The sequence below is a fragment of the Oryctolagus cuniculus genome, chromosome 17 (genome assembly GCF_964237555.1).
Source record: "Oryctolagus cuniculus chromosome 17, mOryCun1.1, whole genome shotgun sequence".
Lineage (NCBI taxonomy): Eukaryota > Metazoa > Chordata > Mammalia > Lagomorpha > Leporidae > Oryctolagus > Oryctolagus cuniculus.
The window spans coordinates 67,872,539-67,892,082 of record NC_091448.1 but is presented as its reverse complement, the minus strand read 5'-3'; the positions used below and the strand labels follow the sequence as shown (position 1 = coordinate 67,892,082).

General features: G+C 45.4%; 1 protein-coding gene across 1 annotated transcript in view; it reads left to right on the top strand.

Moving 5' to 3' along the window:
- Nucleotides 1–19,544, top strand: part of LOC138845945 (leucine-rich repeat-containing protein 37A3-like) — a 34,829-nt gene that overhangs the window by 431 nt on the left and 14,854 nt on the right. Inside the window, exons 2-6 of the mRNA XM_070059994.1 lie at nucleotides 135–3,876; nucleotides 5,518–5,589; nucleotides 9,116–9,187; nucleotides 12,034–12,105; nucleotides 12,720–12,800. Of these exons, the coding sequence (XP_069916095.1) occupies nucleotides 135–3,876; nucleotides 5,518–5,589; nucleotides 9,116–9,187; nucleotides 12,034–12,105; nucleotides 12,720–12,800 (4,039 nt within the window). The remainder of the gene's footprint in view (nucleotides 1–134; nucleotides 3,877–5,517; nucleotides 5,590–9,115; nucleotides 9,188–12,033; nucleotides 12,106–12,719; nucleotides 12,801–19,544) is intronic.

The following is a 19,544-nucleotide window of genomic DNA, read 5'->3' as shown; positions in this document are numbered from 1 at the left end:
AGCCCAACAAGAGGCCCCAGTGCAGATTCCGGAATTCCCTGGGAGGGTGGAATCTTGGACTCAAGAGGGTCTAGCTCAGACCTCAGATCTCCCTGAGGAGACTGGACCTTTCTCTACCCAAAACGATGCCACAGCTCAGCCCTCAGAGTATGCTGAGGAAGTCAGCCCATCTGTAGGCCAGCAGGGGGCCCCAGCTCAGCCTCCAGGCCTGCCTGTGAACACTGAATATTCCTTCAGCAATCAGGAGCAGCCTGCTCAGCCTTCTGAGTCTCCAGAGATCGAACCTTCTAGAAGCCAACTGGAAGCCCCGGAGAAGCCTTCGGCACTCCCTGTGGAAGTCAAATCTCCAGTACAGCAAGATCCCCGAGCTCAAGCGCTAGAATCTCCTGAAGAGACTATCATAGCTCAGACTCCACAGATTCAGAAGGGGACGGACTGGTCTCCAGATCAGAATCAAGTTCACCGTTATAACCTGCCCAATGTTACCATCAAGCCTGCGGATGTGGCGCTGACCATAACTCCGGAGCCCACCATGGAGCGGGACTCTTCTCCAGCGCAGCAGGAGGGCTCTGCTCAGACTCCGGGCCCTTCTGTGGAGACAGAACCCTATATTAGTGATCAGGAGCAGCCCACTCAGTATGTTGAGTCTTCTGTAGAGAACAAACCCTCTCCAGCCCAGCAGGAGACCCCATATCAAACTCTGGGCCCTTCCCTGGAGACAGAAGCTTCTCCAGCCCAGCAGGAACCCCCAGAGCCGACTCCGGTCCCTTCTGCAGAGACGGAACCTTCCCCATTCCAGAAGGCACCCAGAGCTCACACTGCACGCCCTTCCGTGGAGGCAGAACCTTCTCCCCGTGAACAGGAGCAGATAGCTCAGTATGCGGAGGCTCTGGTGGAGACTCAGCCTCCTCCAGGCCCTCCTGTGGAGACAGAGCCTTCTCTCAGAGAACAGCAGCAGATTGCTCAGTACGCGGAGGCCCTGGTGGAGACTCAAGCTCCTCCAGGCCAGCTGGAGGCCCTAGCTCTGACTCCAGTCCCTCCTATGGAGACCGAACCTTATATCAGTGAGCAGGAGCAACCAAGGCGGCCCTCTGAGTCTTCTGAGGAGGTTGAATCTTCTGGAAAGAAGACAGAAGTCCCAGCCCAGCCTCCAAGTCATCACACAGTGACCATTTTACCTCCCGGTCACCATCAAGTTCAGCAGTACGACTTGCCCAATGTGACTACTAAACCTCCAGACCTGCAGCTGACCCTAACACCAAAACCTGCAGCAGAAGTGGAAACATTTCCAGTCAGCCACGAGGTCACAACAACTCAGGCCTCAGTCCCAGCTCTGCCTCCAACGCCTCTTGAAGAGGTTGAACCACTGCCAATTCAATCTCCAGAAGTTATGCAGGATGAGAAACCCTCTATGACCCAGCAGGAGGAAACAGCTGAAATTTTACAGGCCCCTGAAGAGGCTGCACCTTCTCCAATCCATCAGGAAGCCCAAGCTCACGCCTCAGTGTTCCCTACGGAGCATGAGCCTTTGAAAGACCAGGAGGCAGACACAGCTCAGCAGCCAAAGCCCCCAGAAGAGGATGAGCACTCCCCACTTCCAGGGGTCCCAGCTCAGCCTGAACAACTGAAGGAACCTTCACCAAGCCAGCAGGGGATTTCCGTTCCACCTCTAGAGCACCCCGTGAGTGCTTACCAATTACCACTCCAACAGGGAAACACAAACCAGCCTTCAGATATCTTCCCAGAGATGAGTGATGCTATCCCAATGAATATGACATTTTCACCTCATATTCCAGAAGAAATACTCAGAACTCAGCATTTAAGGATGTCTAAAACCAAACCAAAACATGTGGATATTGACCTTACCAGAACCCTAAAGCCCACTCCAGAAGTTTATCCTTACTGGAGTCAGCAGGAAGGACCTGCCCAGCCTACAGTTCCCACCAAGCAAGTTGAATTTTCTCCAACCCAGCTTGGGCCTCCTCTTGCCAAGCCTCCAGCACTGCCTGAAAAGATGGAACTTTCTCCAGCTGAGCCTCTAGAGCCCCTCAAGAATGCAGAACAAGCTCCAGTGCAAAATGTAGCCCCAGCCAAGCCACAAGACTTCCCTGACACTCAATCATCTGTAACCCAGCAGGAGCTTCAAACTCAGCAACCAAACCTGACCAAAGTCACAGGTCAACCTTTGGATGTGGAACTCACCATAACTACACAACCTGGAATGGAAGGCGGACTTTCTCCAATCATGCAGGAGGCCCCAGTTCAGCTTCCAGGGCCATCTAAGGAAGGTATAGCTCAACCCCCAGGATATCAGGGGGTGACAGTTCCAACACCAGCTCAGGATCAAGCTCCGTTTCCAAAATCACCCCGCATCACATTTCAACCTTTTGATCTGGCACTTACAATAACTCCACAGCCCATTACAGAGGCTGAACTTGCCACAAATGTGCAGGAGACTCCACCTAAAGAATCTGTAGCTCAGCCACCAGTGCATCATGAGGGTCAAAATCAACCTCCACTATCACCCAGTGTCACAAATCAACCTTTAGACCTGGCACTTACCATTACTACAGAACCTACTACAGAGGCTGAGCATCCTGCAGACCTGAGCAAGACTACAGCTCCATCTCCAAACCTGACTCCAGTCACAACTCAACATCTGGACCTGGGACTTACCATAACTCCAGAAACCAGCAGTATGGTGACTGAACCCTCTACAGACATGCAGGAGACCTCCAGTCAACCTCCCATGGAGGGTGTAACCCAATCTCCAATACATCAAGAGGTGACAGTTCCAACACTGGGTCATAATCAAGCTCAATATCCAACATTGCCTCACATCACAGTTCAGCCTTTGGACACAGTGCTTACCATAAATGCAAAGCGTACCAGGAAGGCTGAACATTCTACAGCCCTGAAGAAGACTAAAGTACCTCCTGTGCTCCATGAGGAGGTACTTTCACAACCAGACCAGGTTCAGGCTCAGCATCCAACCCTGACAGAAGTCACAGTTCAACCTTTTGATGTAGAACTTACCCTAACTCCAGAATCCCTTGTGGAGGGTGAACCACTCCCAACCATGCAGGAGACTTCAGGGCAGCCTCCAGGGCCACATAATGAAGTGGTCTATCAGCCTCCAGTTTATTATGAGATGGTAGTTCCAAAACCAAGTCAAGATCAAACTCCGCATCCAATGTCACCCAGTGGCACAGCTGAACCTTCGAAGTTAGAGTCAACCATAACTCAGGTACCCACTACACAGGATGAACATTCTACAGCCTTCAAGTCTATATCTCCTCCTCCTTATCCAATGTACCCTGAGGTGACATTTTCACCTCCAGTCCAGATTCAGACTCAGTATACAAACCTGCCTCAAGTCACAGTCAAGCCTCTGGACCTGGAAATTACCCAAACTCCACAACGTACTACAGAGGCTACACCTTCTACTACCATGCAAATGACCCTAACTCAGTCTACAGAGCCACTAAAGGAGCTCGTAACTCAGTCCCCAGGGGACAATGAGATGACAGTTCCAACAGCAGGTCAGCATCAAGCTCAGCACCCAACATCACCCAGTGTCATAGCTCAGCCTTCCAAGATGGAGCTAACCATAACTCTGGTACCCACTGCAAAAGCTGGCCATTCTCCATCCCTGAAGAAGACTACAGATCTACATCCAGGCCAGGTTCAGACTCAGCATTCAACCCTAACTGAAGTCACAGATCAACCCCTGAATGCGGCTGCCACCATAAATGTCTGTGAGCTCTGCACCTGCAAAGATGAGACACTTTCATGCACTGGCCTCAGCCCAGTGCAGAAGCTTCACAGAGTTCCTGTACCAGAGCCCAACAGCTACAATGGCACCTTCAGCATATTGTAAGAATCTCCCTTCTTAATGGTTCCCTACAGCCTGCCTGTCTCAGCAGCTTTTACCCAAGATCTTCTGAGCCCTCCTCAAGTCCCCACCTTATGTTGACTGTGTGTGTGTGTATGTGTGTGTTTTGGCAGACAGAGTAGGACAGTGAGAGACAGAGAGAAAGGTCTTCCTTTTTCCGTTGGTTCACCCCCAAGTGGCCACTTTGCTTGTGAGCTTTCCTGATCCTCCTTCTCTTATTCTCTTCTGTCTCTTCTACAGTCTCATGTGATTGCCCTTACTGCTTTTCCTGATTCATTATTTATTGACATTCACCATGTTATTACCTCATTGCTTTAATCCCACTCTTCAACACAGCCCTCATCCCGACTTATTAGAGATGATACAACAGATTTAAGGATAGATTCTGGAGCCAGGTTGCCTGGCTTTGAACACAGGTCTCCCAGTGATTAGCTTTGTGACTTTGGACAAGTTATTTAGCTTGGATTCAATATCCTCATCTGTAAAGCTGGCTTAAAGAATTGTGTGATGGATTGTAACAGAAAATAAAAATGCGTGACTCCACAGTCTTTCCCTGGATGACAGCGAGAATGATGGTGGTCTATAAGGCAGAAGCACAGCAGTCAGAAAGAAGAGCCCGTTAGTGGGAGATGTGTTCAGTGTTAGGCACTTTTTATTGATGAGCATAAAGTAACCCGAGAGGACATATCCACCAGGCAGGTGAGCATACAGGTATCTGTTTTATTGCTGCTCCTGCTTCCAGGAAAATGTGTACCTAAAACAAATAGGTTCATTGTTGCTGAGGAGTGAGGACAGAGTTAAAGCTAAGCACTCACAGCAATTCAAAGTTGAAGCTAAATATAAGTCATTTAACAGCTTCTTGTAAACAAGTATCGATTATGAGCACCTTTCCACTTTTTAAAAAGTGCACAGAATGTAGGATAAAATGTGAAAGTATGAACCCCCACACACCCTCATCATCCCCTGGTCCTCACTCTATTACCTGTAACCCAGGTGTGCGTCTTTCCTTCCAACCTCCTCTCTTTTTTTTTTTTCCTATGGAGGTAATGCTTGGCTCCTGGCTCAGTGATCGGCACTTTTACCCTATGCTGTATTCCAAAAGGCTTTCCACATCAGCACATTAGTCCCTCTGATTTTAAATTGTCTGTATCCATTCAGTACTTGGAAAGATTTCAGCAGAGGGCGCTTGGCCAAAGCACTAGTATACCTGCATAGGTTTTCATTATTCTTATTGGTGACAATACATTTTGCCCATTTTTTCTTGAATAATTTATCCTTTTCTCACTGATTTATAGAAGTCAGTGTAGACACCTGAGTTATTTTGGTGAAAATACTTAATATTCAAAGTGATTGACTGTCTTTACTGTCAAAGAGACTGGACAGAGATGAAGTTAAGCTTCTGAGAGGATGCTTCATTGTTTATGTCAGTGGCCCCTCATTATTTATTGAGTGAGCAAACTGGGAAGCAGAGAGCTACGGAACATAAAAGCACTGGTATTTATTAGAAAGCTGATAATATTTCTGTATTTCAATACTCCCCCATGAGGGTGCCATGATTTTTTTCCTCATTCTGTTCATTCTTTTCCAACCCATTCAAGGATGTGAACTGTGTTCCTTTACAGAAATTTCCAAGGAAACTCGATTTCTTTCATTGATGAAAATGTATGGAAAGCATACCGCTGGGCTGAGACACTGTGAGTACACGCTCCCAAACATGAATACACAAAACTAACTGCATTGTAAGAGCTTTCTTGTTCTACTATTTTGAGGTCAGTATGTCAGAAAAAGTATTCCCTCTCCATGTCACAATCAACATCTGTTGATTATAATTCTATGGTTGTTTTAACAAGGCACAGAATTTGAAATAAGAAACTACTTCTATTTATTTGCATTTTATCAGTAATACCATTACATTCTTAGTAGATAAAAAGTGATAGGGATAGTGAAGACCTTCATTGTGTCCTAACTCCCTACCTATGAGGTAATAATTACTGCTCTGAGTTTGGCATATATCCTTCCAAAAAATTACCTACAAACATATTTACATAGAGCATAATGGTTGTGTTGTGTGGTTTCTTTCTTTTTTTAACCTAAATAGTAACATCCTGCAACTTGGTTCTTTCACTTCATGGTTTCTTCTGGATTTCTTTCCCTCCTAGTACTCAGTCAGTTACCCTATTCATTTAACTCCTGCATGATATTCTATAGTATGGATGGCCATTTCACAGTTTACTTAATAATCCCTCTATTGATGGATTTTCGATTATGTCCACTTCTCATGTATTGCTGCAAGGAAAATCCTTGTGCACACTTGTGAACATGGACAAGCATTTTGCAAAATAGAAGTCTAGAAAGAAAATGGGGCAGCTAGCATTGTGGCATAGTGGGAAAAGCCTCCACCAGCCATGCCAGCATCCCATATGGGCGCTGGTTTGAGTCCTGGCTGCTCCACTTCTGATCCAGATCTCTGATATGGCCTGGGAAAGCAGTGGAAGATGGCCCAAGTGCTTGGGACCCCGCACCCATGTGGGAGACCTTGAAGAAGCTCCTGGCTCCTGGCTCCTGGCTTCGGATCAGCACAGCTCTGGCCATTGTGGCCAACTGGGGAGTGAGCCAGTGGATTGAAGACCTCTCTCTCTCTCTCTCTCTGCCTCTCTCTCTCTCTCTCTGCCTCTCCTTCTCTCTGTGTGTAACTTGACTTTCAAATAAATAAATAAATCTCAAAAAAAAAAGAATGAAAATGGATGAAGACTACGGAAATAGGAAATTTTAATTGCCCTCAGAAAAGCTGTGCACACTTACTTACACTCCAGCTAACAGAATATAAGAACATTCATTTCCCTTCATCCTTTTTAAAAAGATGTATTTGTTTACTTGAACTATGGGAGTGGGGGGAGGGGGAGATGGAGCGAGAGCAAATGAGAGAGTGAGAGAAAGAGAGAATCTTCCATCCACTGCTTTATTCCCCAAATGCCCAAAACAGCCATGGCTGGGCCAGGCCAAAGCTAAGATCTAATACTTGATTCTGGGTCTCCCACAGGGATGACGAGGAATCAAGCACTTGGGCCATCATCTGCTGCCTCCTAGGTGCACTAGCAGGCATCTGGCTCAGAAGCAGAGGGCCCAAGACTTTAACCAGGCTCTCCAATATGGAATTTACGCTTCTCAAGTGACGGCTTAGCCTGCTATGCCCCAACACTGACTCTTCCCTTCACCTTTTCACCTCGGGATGCTCTTTGTCTTTTTGCTAATGTGACTGGCAAATAAAAGGGTTCCCAGCTGAATCTGGATTTCTCTGATTACTCATAAATTTAAATGTCTTTATATACTTATTGAACATCTATGTTTCGTTGAGGTTTTGTCCACTGTCCATTTGTTGAATTATCTTTTCCTTACTGATTTTTGAAAGGAATCAGTTTAGACTCCCAATTTTGGGGGAAAATACTTAACATTCAAAGTAATTAACTAAAAATAAAAATCTATCATGTCACCTAGGCCAGTGAACTAGAAATTTTGAAGTGCTGAGTGTAACATAATAAAAAAAAGGAATTAATTGACATTTTTCACGACAGTTTGCGTGTTATATCACTGGGACAACTTGTACAGACATCATAAATTATTTCTGAATACAAACAAGACATATAACAGACAAAGGAGAAGGGTTATGATCACTTTAAGATAAATTTTCCCAGGGCCTGTGCAGTGCTGCAGTAGTGCAGTGGGCTAAGCTGCTACTTGCGGCGCTGGTATCCTGTACGGGCACCAGTTCTAGTCCCAGCTGCTCCACTTTAAATCCAACTCTCTGCTATGGCCTGAGAATGCAGTAGAGGATGGCCCAAGCACTTAGGTCTGTGCACCCATGTAGGAGACCCCAAAGAGGCTCATGGATCCTGGCTCCTGGCTTCCAATTGGCCCAGCTACAGCCATTGCAGCCATTTGGGGAGTGAACCAGTGGAGAGAAGACCTTTCTGTCTCTCCTTCTCTCCATCTGTAATTATAACTCTGAAACAAATAAATAAAATCTTTTTTAAAAAAGATAAAAGTTTCCCCTTAGCCTACTATCTCATTTCTGATGGGAAAATGCTAGAATCAGGCAGTTGTGACTTTTAATTTATGATGTTTCTTAAATGCAATACACACAGTTTGTATATATTTTGGTTATGCTTCATTTAAAGATGTCCCAAACTTGTAAGAAAAATCAAAGTCAGGGCTGGCACTGTGGCATAGCAGGTAAAGCCACCACCCACAGTGCCAGCATCCCATATGGGTGCCGGTTCGAGTCTCAGCTGCTCCACTTCCAATCCAGCTCTTTGCTATGGCCTGGGAAAGCAGTGGAAGATGGCCCAAGTCCTTGGGCCCCTGCACCCACATGGGAAGACCTGGAGGAAGCTCCTGGCTCCTCATTAGCACAGCTCCAGCCTTTGTGGCCAATTGGGGAGTGAACCAGCGGATGGAAGACCTTCCTCTCCCCTCTCCCCTCTCCCTTCTCCCCTCTCCTTCTCTCTGTGTGTAACTCTGACTTTCAAATAAATAAATAAATCTTTGGAAAAAGGAAAAATCAGAGTCATCTGACACAAAAGTAAATAACACTAGTTTCCTCTGAAGAGTGAAGACGGGAGTTGGAAAGGCTAAGGGATAAAGGGAAGGGGAAGAAAATTTAATTTTTTCTTATTTGAGAGGCAAAGGCAGCATGCTATCATACACTGTTCACTCCCCAGATGCCTGTAGTGGTGAGACTGGGTCAGTCAAACTCAGGAACCTCAAACTCAGTCTTGTTCTCCTACATAGATGGCAGGGATTTAAATACTCAGCCATCATTACTGCCTCCCTGGTCAACCTTAACTTGTAGCCCCGGCATACCTCAAACATGGGGCTTCGGTAGTAGGGCTTGGGGAAAAAACAGAAGGAAATGGCAGTTCTGCCAATCTTGGTGCCTCCCAGTGTTAGGTTCTAACAGGGACATTGTGACCTACAGAGCAGACATTACATTTATGATTTGGTGGGAAGGACGGATAGGTGTATAGAGATGGACAAAAAAGGGAGAGTGGGAAAAATGGTTTAAATTAAAATACAACAGACATTGCCACCCTAGAAGTAAATTAGAATCTGGGTATTTAAACAGCACCATTACCAAAGTTTCCTCTACATACAGAGTTAGTCCTATGAAGCAAACAGCTGCAGTTGTCATTTTGATTCAGAAGTACCTCTTTCATTTTCCAGAATCCTCAGTGAAAATGACTTGACTGAATTACATAAGGACTCATTTGAAGGCCTGCTGTCCCTCCAACACTTGTAAGTCAGTTAATCATACTTATTTATGAGATTTTAGTTACATTATCTAGAAAACAAATATGGGTCCCAGCTGGATAATCTCCAAGGTTTCTTCTGGAAGTCTACACTGTAGGGTCTCATATCTCTAACATGGAATACCTACTATGTGCTTTGTGGTTTTTTTTTTTTTTGACAGGCAGAGTGGACAGTGAGAGAGAGAGAGAGAGACAGAGAGCAAGGTCTTCCTTTGCCATTGGTTCACCCTCCAATGGCCGCCGCGGCCAGTGCGCTGCGGCCGGAGCACCGCGCTGATCCGATGGCAGGAGCCAGGTGCTTCTCCTGGTCTCCCATGGGGTGCAGGGCTCAAGTACCTGGGCCATCCTCCACTGCACTCCCTGGCCACAGCAGAGATGGCCTGGAGGAGGGGCAACCAGGACAGAATCCGGCGCCCAGGCCAGGACTAGAACCCGGTGTGCCGGCGCCGCAAGGCGGAGGATTAGCCTAGTGAGCCGCGGATTATATTTGTATTTAATTTACAAGCAATGGATGAAATTGGATCCAAGGTCTGTCTTCATACAGGTCCTAAGTTAAGAATGAGTTTTATATTTATAAAGGACTGTAAAGAGAAACAAAGAAACAAGAAAATACAACAGAGACAATATGTGGCCGACCAAGTCTCAAACATTTATCATCTGGCCTTTACAAACAAGGTTTGAACAAGTTGGTTTAATACAACAAAGGGAAGAAAACATAAACCAACAACATTAATTTGAATGCCATCAACTGAAAGTTGTTAGATGATCTAATCTTGAATAAGTTAACCTTTAGCCATTAAGTGACTTGCTAAACAGGTAAATTATATAAACAATATTATCAAGAATACTAAGCTACCAAGAGAACAGATTTGGCATTAATGATTTCCATTAAGGAACTATTATACCCATGTTGGAAATAGATAATTAAAACAATAGCTACATAGTATTGGGAAGTGTACATCATTAATCCTTATTAGGCTAATTACTGGGCCTCTTCAGCAAATAGATTCTTGTCTCAAAAGTACAAGGCTTAAGGAACATAGCATGTGATACTCACAACACTCCTTTGAATGATGATCAGAACTTCTAGGCCATACGGGGACAACCACATCTGCATGGTTTCTCTTGAGCACCTTTCCCATCTGGGCTCCGGAACCTTGCAAACATGGTTTGGAGAAAAACAAATGAGACTACTGCTGGTAGAATAGGCCCTTCATTGTTTCTGCTGGAAAATCCTTTGTAGCCTAATTAGTTTATGCTAGCATATGTATTCACTTCATTTTCAAAATGCCAATCAATTGTCTAAAGCTGAAAGAGAAAGCCAAACACTTTGCCTAGTACTGGAGACACATAAATGAGTAAGACAGGATCCCACCTTCCCAAGAGCTCACAATCTTGCAGGGGAAACAAATACACAAGCTCAAACCAATACCCAATAAGCACTATGTAGCTGACAGAGTGCTGCAGAGGGACCAGGGAATAATAAAACCACACTGCTTTTTAAAAATTCACTTTTCCTTCTTCTACCTACTCAACCATTCCTTCATTTAATAAACACCTGAGTCTATTTCCATGAGTCAGTTTTAAACATAGTGGGCAATGTAGATGAGCAAGGCCGAATCCATGCTTTCAAGAAGTTTATGCTCTGGGGAAATGGAAGGCACAAGTAACGATATCAAAAGAAATGGATATAGAGTCCAGACGAGGGAGAAGACTTTGGGCTGGGTCAGGGACGATGGAACCAGGGAGCAATGCCAGTTGAACAGGACTTCCAAGGGGGCAGTGGGCATCATCAGACGTCTTGGAGAGAATATCGTGGGAGAAAGGGAAAACATGGAAGCTTCTGAGGCACAGAGATGCAGGGAAAGCTGGAGGGTGAAGCCAGGTCTTCCAGGCCTTTGAATGCTGAGCAAGAGTCACCACGGGGAACCATGCTGTCACAGCAGTGCTCTAAAACAGACTTGAGCTTGCACCACAGTTACCTGGGGCTCTGAACCCTACCCCCACAGTAACTGCCTGAGTCGGTCTAGAACAGGGCTGAGAATCTGCCTCTTCTGTAAGCAGCTAGTGATATTGGCCTCGGAGAGTCACTTAGGGCAAGTCCCACTGGTGACTGCGCGTGGGACAGGTGAGAGAAGGAGATTCTAGAGATGGAGCCACCAACAGATGAGTTGCAGGTGAAAAGTGAGGGTCAAATTGTAATCAGTGGAAGTAAGAGTCCTCTACCACCAAGAGTGTTTTCAAGTGGGAATCCAGTGTCATGCTGTTTTCTGACGGTTCTATCATGGCTTTCATGGACTATCAAGCAACAAGCAACAAATAAATTTCCTTTAGTATGACAGAAAGTGTAATTCTGAATCAGTTCAAAATAATGAATTAATTAGAGAACCAATTTCATTTCAAATGATTCAAAAGGGCATCTTTTTTTCTGGTATTGAATGAAGTTAGAAAACTAGGACTAAACCAGGAAAGATGTGAAAATGTGAGAATTCTTTGGAATATTAGACATTAAAAATGGAGATGACAGCTTTGCTCCTTGTTTCAAATGGATGAAGACTATGAAAGTTCATCTAATCAATTCTGCACTCAAGAAAGTTTACCACCACAATCTATCAAGATCTATAGTTGTGTATGTCATTGATGAAGGTTCTAACAGTGAGACTATTAGGAGAGGTTGTAAGAAGGGGTAGTATCTCCAGAGGGTCAAATACAAGTCCAAAGCTTTACAGTTTAGGTAAAAACTGCATATCCAACATTATCAAATGCAAATTTTATTATCCCCACTGACTATATAGGTAATAGCTAACCAAGGCAATGTTTTCCTTTTCCTAGAGATTTATCCTGCAATAAAATAGAGTTTATCGAAAGACGTGCATTTGAGTCACTCCCTTTTTTGCAGTCTATGTAAGTTACAATTTCATCACATTTGGAATTTTAATAAATCTTCACTGTTCACCTTGAAATAGGGTTAAGATTCTACTTTACATTTGTAGTAGAAGGTTGCTAAAATTCTGTAACAGGTCCTTTTCCTCTCTAGCAAAAATACTATCAGGTACAAAAGTCAGAGTGAATCCCACAGAGCAGGGCTTCTCAGCCAACATGATTTTGCATTCAGGTAACAGCTTGCAGCCCTGCACGTGCTGCTGACACTGCGTGAGCTAAGCCCAGCCTGCTGTTAAGCCACTTACTATGTACAGGACAAACCTCCACAAGAAAAGCATTATCGAGTCCAAAATGTCAATAGCATTCAAGTTGTGAAACTCTGTTCCAGAGAAGTAAAGATCACACAGTACAAGTATGTCATGTAATATGAAAATAATATGATGAAATTTAATGTAAATGTGCAAGTATAATTCAGAAACCAAATCTTCCAGTACCAGTAAATTCTTTAGTGTGTAGATAAAATGTGGAAGTATTGTTTCATCTATAAAAATTAGAATCACTCCTGAAAGAAGAGTATTCTGAAAATATTTCTTTTTTTCTTCTTCATTCTCTTTCACTCGTGTCTTTTTTTGTAGAAATCTTGGTTGCAATTTACTGACAGAACTGAGCTTTGGGACATTTCAGGCGTGGCATGGAATGCAGTTTTTGCACAATGTGTAAGTGCAATAGATGATGAATACATATTTAAAAACCATTTGTGTATAAAAATGGTATATAGTTATGCTTATCTGGGTATTAAGCCCTGTATATAAACTCTGCAAAGAAGGTCTTCATTTCCATTTTTTTTTTCCAAAAATCTAACACAAAGTACTCTGGGAGAAAAAGGTTCTGGTGCTTTCTCAGGGTTACCTGCTTTTAAATCCTAATGCAAAAATAATTCCTGGGACCCAGCCAAAGGGCACATCTCTCCCCATCACCCACCCAGATCATAAGCTTTTTCCAAAATGTATTTAGCTCTCAATTTATAAATTATCTGTGGATACTAATAACTTTTGAAATAGGAAGAAGTGGCATATATGTTAAACTGTAGTGTTAAAAAAATAAGAAAATACACTGCTCTAGCCTAATCCCACATATTTTGTCCTGACTAAACTGCAACAGAAAGTGAGTTTTATTCACTTTCAACTCAACAATTCTGTGATGTTCAATGGCCCAAGGGAATATTAGATTCAAGATACAGATTCTCCACTAAACCTGATGTTGAAAGACTATCCACCTGTTCTGTGGTTCAGAATCCCAGCCAAACACAATTCATTCTGGTTATGAGGGAAGGTTTTAGGATGTGTTGGGGATGGACCAACAGTGCCTGCAGATCTTGAGGAAGAACACTGAGAGTCTGTTTTTACTTCACCCACACACCGGGAGCTGGTTCCTGGAGCCCCAACACCAAGTGGTTTTGGTAGCATCAGTAAAAATGGCCTCAACATATATCATTCCATTAGATTCCCTCCTAAGGGGCCGAGTTCCAGTACAGCTTTCTGTAGACAACACAGGGAGAAAATCTGTGGAATCACAGTGGATGAAAAGTAATGAATTCATTTAAGAACATTCACTGAGTGCCAGGCCCACCGAGTGCCAGGTGCTGTATTAAGTGCTGGGGGTACAAACTGGAACAGGACAGAAGCTTTGTCTCCAGAGACTTTCATGCCAGCAGGGGGAAGTTGGACATTGATGGGAAAATGAGTGACAGCCATGCTAGCATCTGTGCAGCAAGGCCAGAGAGTTGAGCTGAAAAAGTAGGAGCAGAGCTAGGGATGGCGTACAGTGCATGAGGCACCAGTTCATTTATCTCAAGTTTCTGTGTCCATCTTAAGCCAAAGAAAAAAAGCATTTGCTTCATGGTGATGCAAAAACCAGAGCTAGCTGGTATTGGAAACTAATCCTCTTATCATGCGATCTGAACATATCTAACTCATGGTTGCTTCAAAAATTGGCACAATGGCTGTAATACACCAAGTGTGTGTTGGGAGCGGGTCTCCTTTATTTGGGGACATATTCTTTTATTAGACAAATCTGCTTCAAGGAAACTTTTGCTATCCCCGTTGCCCCAGGAAGACACCAGTGATCTTATGACCAAAGATGAGGGTTTTTAAAGTGAAAACAATGCTGTTCACTGCATTACAGAGTCCAGAAAAGAGTGCCAGCTGAGCTGGATTCATCATGAACTGGAGCCTAAGCTTCAAGGCTTTACGCTTGCACGTGCCCCTTCCAAGGTCCTGGGAGGGGCTGGAGCAATTTTTATATTCATAATTCTGCATGTTTCATTATAAGGGATTCCCCAAATTAGGTTAGGCTCATGCTCAGCAAAATCTGCATTCACCCTTACTTTGCATGTACTACATGCAGCCCAGTAAACATTCTTCTGAATGAAGTCTCTGTGTAAAACAGCAGTGTGGTAGGATCAATCTATTGTGAATATGAAATCTACCTCAAAGACATGCCAAGAGCTTACCAGTGACATAACATTCTTGAATAGTAATACTCATCAAATCTTTCAGTGAAATCAGAAATGAAATATATTATGGAAAATCAGCAGTAATTGATAATTCTAAACATTAAGTATACTTTATTTCTTCTGCTTCATTCATTTATGTCGCTCCCCCTCTTCGTGGAGGAACGACACAGGACCCTGCGTTGTTCTTTCGTCTGCTCGGCCCTCCCCAGGTTTGCTGCTGGTTCTTCCCAGGTTGGCTACCGTCCCTTCCACCTCCGTGGAAGGGCGGTTCCCCCTGCCGCTTTCCCCACTTCTGCGGGGGAGCGGCACACCGCCGGCTGGCTCTCTCGGGGGCTGCACAGGTGTTCCTTCAGATAGATGTTCCTGGTGCATGTTGTCTCTCTCCTCCTTTATAGTCCTCTTCCACCAATCCCAACTCTGCTACCCACACGCCGAGTACGCTGCTCTCCTCCAATCAGGAGCAGCTCCTGCAGCTTGTCAAGTTGGTGAAAGGCAGCTGGGTAGAAGCTGTTTGCTCCTCTCCCAGCGCCATATTGTGGGAGAGCAGATGCATAGAATAAGTCTTAATTCCAGTAACTTAGTCTAGTCCGAGTTGCTCCCAGTTGCTCCCCACAGATCCCCCTTTCTTTTTATTTTTGGCGTTGATACGCGCCTGTCTTTGGTGCCCCACAGCACACACACTGCTCTGCTTGCTAGAGTTGCCCACAGGTGCTTACAAGCCCTACCAATCAGGCAAACTGAATCCGGGTCCTCTCTTCGCCATGTTGTGAGGAGGTTTTTAGGCGCTGATGCGTGCCTGTGTTCGGTGCCCTGCAGCGCATGCTCTGCTCTGCTAGAACTGCCTGCAGGTGCTTACAAGCCCTACCAATCAGGCAAACCGAATCCAAGCCTTCTCATTGCCGTATTGTGGGGAGACTTATTGATGTTAATTCGTGCCTGTCTTCGGTGACCTGCAGCGCATAAGCTGCTAGCTGCCTGCAGGTGCTTATCGTCTTACTAATCAGGCAGACCGAATCCAAGCTCTCTCATTGCCGTGTTGTGGGGAGGCCTTATTTTTCTCTATTTCTCTACCTCCGGGCATTCCTATTTCTCCTATTTTACTTCTATCTGCCAGCATTCCTATTTCTCTCATTTTACTTCTAAACTTGTTTCTCTTATCCCCGCGGTTTCCCGGCGCCCGCCCCGAGGCTGCTTCTCGGCGCCTCCCCCGCGGCGGCTTCCCGGCTCTGCGCGGCTTCCCGGGGCCCGCCCTGCGGTGGCTTCCCGGCTCTGCGCAGCTTACCGGCTTCTATTCGCACCCCGTGCGCTCTCCCCGTTTGTGCCCCGCGCGCTCTCTCTGCGCGTGGCGGCTTCCGCGAGTCACACAGCCCAGCTCACGTTTCCGCCACCGGCATTCAGTCCAAGTTCCCCGGGCTAACCTGGTGAATTCAACCTAGCTCACGTCTGCGCCCCCCAGTTTGGCTTCCCGTCTTTTGCTCCCCGGGCTAATCTGACGGATTCCAACCTGGCGGCCCACGTCTCTGCCTCTGGTTCCAGATTTTCGCCTTTTGCTCCCCGGGCTGACTTGAAGAATTCCAAGCTAGCTTACGTCTCCGCTTCAGCCTGCCCCCCCGCGGCTTCATCCTCCCTAACATTTTTCTCTACCCGGTATGTTTCCTAACTTTTCTTCCAACAACAATCCCCTCTCATTTCTCCTGGCTTTTCCCCACAGTCCGTATCCGAGTCTAAGTTTCTTCTAGGTTTCACTTTCGCTTTCAACCTGCAGTCCGTATCTGAGTCTAAGTTTCTTCTTGCTTTCACTTTAAATCCTAACTTCTTTCCCACAGTCCGTATCCGAGTCTATGCCTAGGCTTTCAATAGCTTCTTCCGGCACCTTTTCCATCCGGCTTTTCCCTAGGTTCTTTGCTAGTCTCTCTCTCCGGTATTTTCCCACTTCTTCCCGTTTCTTCCCTCTTCTTCCCTCCTAGGTTTCCTATCCGAGTCACGGCACCATTATGTCGCTCCCCCTCTTCGTGGAGGAACGACACAGGACCCTGCATTGTTCTTTCGTCTGCTCGGCCCTCCCCAGGTTTGCTGCTGGTTCTTCCCGGGTTGGCTACCGTCCCTTCCACCTCCGTGGAAGGGCGGTTCCCCCTGCCGCTTTCCCCACTTCTGCGGGGGAGCGGCACACCGCCGGCCGGCTCTCTCGGGGGCTGCACAGGTGTTCCTTCAGATAGATGTTCCTGGTGCATGTTGTCTCTCTCCTCCTTTATAGTCCTCTTCCACCAATCCCAACTCTGCTACCCACACGCCGAGTACGCTGCTCTCCTCCAATCAGGAGCAGCTCCTGCAGCTTGTCAAGTTGGTGAAAGGCAGCTGGGTAGAAGCTGTTTGCTCCTCTCCCAGCGCCATATTGTGGGAGAGCAGATGCATAGAATAAGTCTTAATTCCAGTAACTTAGTCTAGTCCGAGTTGCTCCCCACACATGTACATTAAGTCTTAACTCATTGGCTTCTTTCTAAAAATTGTTTTAGTCACTTCATTGGTCCTCACAAAACAAGTTTCATAGTTTAGTAGTGGAAGGACTCTAGAGTGTAGAGAGGGGCTCCCTTATCCAGACAGAGCACATCCACATGCTCACTCGTCTGTTACTCACAAGCACTGTGGGTGACTAGGAGGAGAGTCCAGGCTTTCTCCCTCCTCAGATATTCGCCCCACTGTTGACACTGTAGGTGAGCTGGGTGTGGTCGTACACTGAAGGTCAGCCATGGGCATAGCCTCCTTCAGGCAAGCTGTGGATACACCTGCATTTGCACACTGCTGGCACAGTCCTCCCTCTGTGGTGTGTCCTGGAATCCAAACAGCATCTCCCCAAACTCAGAGAGAGGCATAAACCTTACAGATGAAGAGAACAACTCAGGTCTGCCCTTTGGGGGTGTTTTGTAAGGGTTCACAAGTTTTCACATTGTCACTTCCTGCAACTATTACACTTTTCTTCTCATAATCTTTTCATCTGCACCATATTCTCATCTGTGTGGCAAGAGGTCTTCTTTTCTCTTAAGGTAATTCTTCCTCTGCACCGTATGCTTCTCTTAAAGTATTCTCTTCATTGGCTTTAGGGTTTTTTTGTTCTTTTACTTTTTTCTTTAAGATTTATTCATTTATTTGAAAGTCAGAGACACGGCTGGTGCTGTGGCACAGCAGATTAAAGCCCTGGCCTGAAGCGCCAGCATCCCATATAGGTGCCGGTTTGAGACCTGGATGCTCCACTTCCAATCCAGCTCTCTGCTATGGCCTGGGAAAGCAGTGGAAGATGGCCCAAGATTCTGACAGCTCACTGGGATGCACTTTGGAGAGGCTCAGCTTCATTCTGCATGCTCATCTCCATTCATTTTCTTTTTTTTTCTTTCTTTTTTTTTTTACAGGCAGAGTGGACAGTGAGAGAGAGAGACAGAGAGAAAGGTCTTCCTTTGCCATTGGTTCACCCTCCAATGGCCGTCGCGGCCAGCGCACTGCGGCCGGCGCACCGCGCTGATCCGGTGGCAGGAGCCAGGAGCCAGGTGCTTTTCCTGGTCTCTCATGGGGTGCAGGGCCCAAGCACCTGGGCCATCCTCCACTGCACTCCCTGGCCACAGCAGAGAGCTGGCCTGGAAGAGGGGCAACCTGGACAGAATCTGGCGCCCCGACCGGGACTAGAACCCGGTGTGCCGGCGCCGCTAGGCGGAGGATTAGCCTAGTGAGCCACGGCGCCGGCCCTCATCTCCATTCATTTTCATTCTCTCTCTCTCTCTCTCTCTCTCTCTCTCTCTCTCTCTCTCTCCCCCTCCCTCCCTCCTTCCCTCCCTCTGTCCCTCTGTCCCTCTATCCCTCTATCCCTCTCCCTCACTCTCTCTGATACTGGGCATACAGGCTATTTTTTTTGGAGAGTTTGAGGTTTTTTTGTTGTTGCTCATTTTACACATACTTCTCTTTTCTTATTATAATTCCTGATTTGGTTCAAATGTAGACAAAATAACTTAGACAAAGTTCAAACATTATCCAACATTCACATGGTTACATATGACTTTGAGTATGCAAGTAATACATCTCATAATTTTAAAAAATTTTGAGAAGCAACAAATCAAAAATAAAATTAATCCACAATCCAAAAACCTAAACCCAAATATTGCTAAGACATCAGTCTATTCCTAAAGCAGATGTTTCTTTTTTTTAACTTTTATTTAATAAATATACATTTCCAATGTACAACTTCTGGATTATAGTGGCTTTTTCCCCCCATAACCTCCCTCCCACCTGCAGTCATCCCATCTCCCATTCCCTTTCTCATCCCATTCTTCATCAAGATTCATTCTCAATTCTCTTTATATACAGAAGATCAACTTAGTATATACTAAGTAAAGATTTCAGCAGTTCGCACCCACACAGAAACACAAAGTATAAAGTATTGTTTGAGTACTAGTTATACCATTAATTCACATAGTACCACACATTAAGGACAGAGATCCTACATGGGGAGTAAGTGCACAGTGACTCCTGTTGTTGATTTAACAATTGACACTCTTATTTATGACGTCAGTTATCACCCGAGGCTCTTGTCATAAGCTGCCAAGCCTATTTTTAAGGCTACCACTGAGCTTGCCAGGGAGGAACTGTCTAGGGCAAGTTAAATACACAAAACCCACACAAATCTCACTATTCTTAGAGAAAGTCAGCCAATTTTCTTGAGTAAATGCCCCACAGGTGGCTGCAAGCCTTTGGTTAAATTTCCAGAATTATCAAAAACTTGATTCTGACCACTTTTACCATTTTGTTGTTCCCTTTATGAAGGGATAAATTTTCAAATGTTCTCACTCCACTGTTTACATAGGTTTCCACTGATGTCACCTACAACATGCTTTTAAATCTCTAGTCTCAATGACTCTGAGCTAAATATCTAATCGTGGGATAAGATTAGGGAAAAGGAATA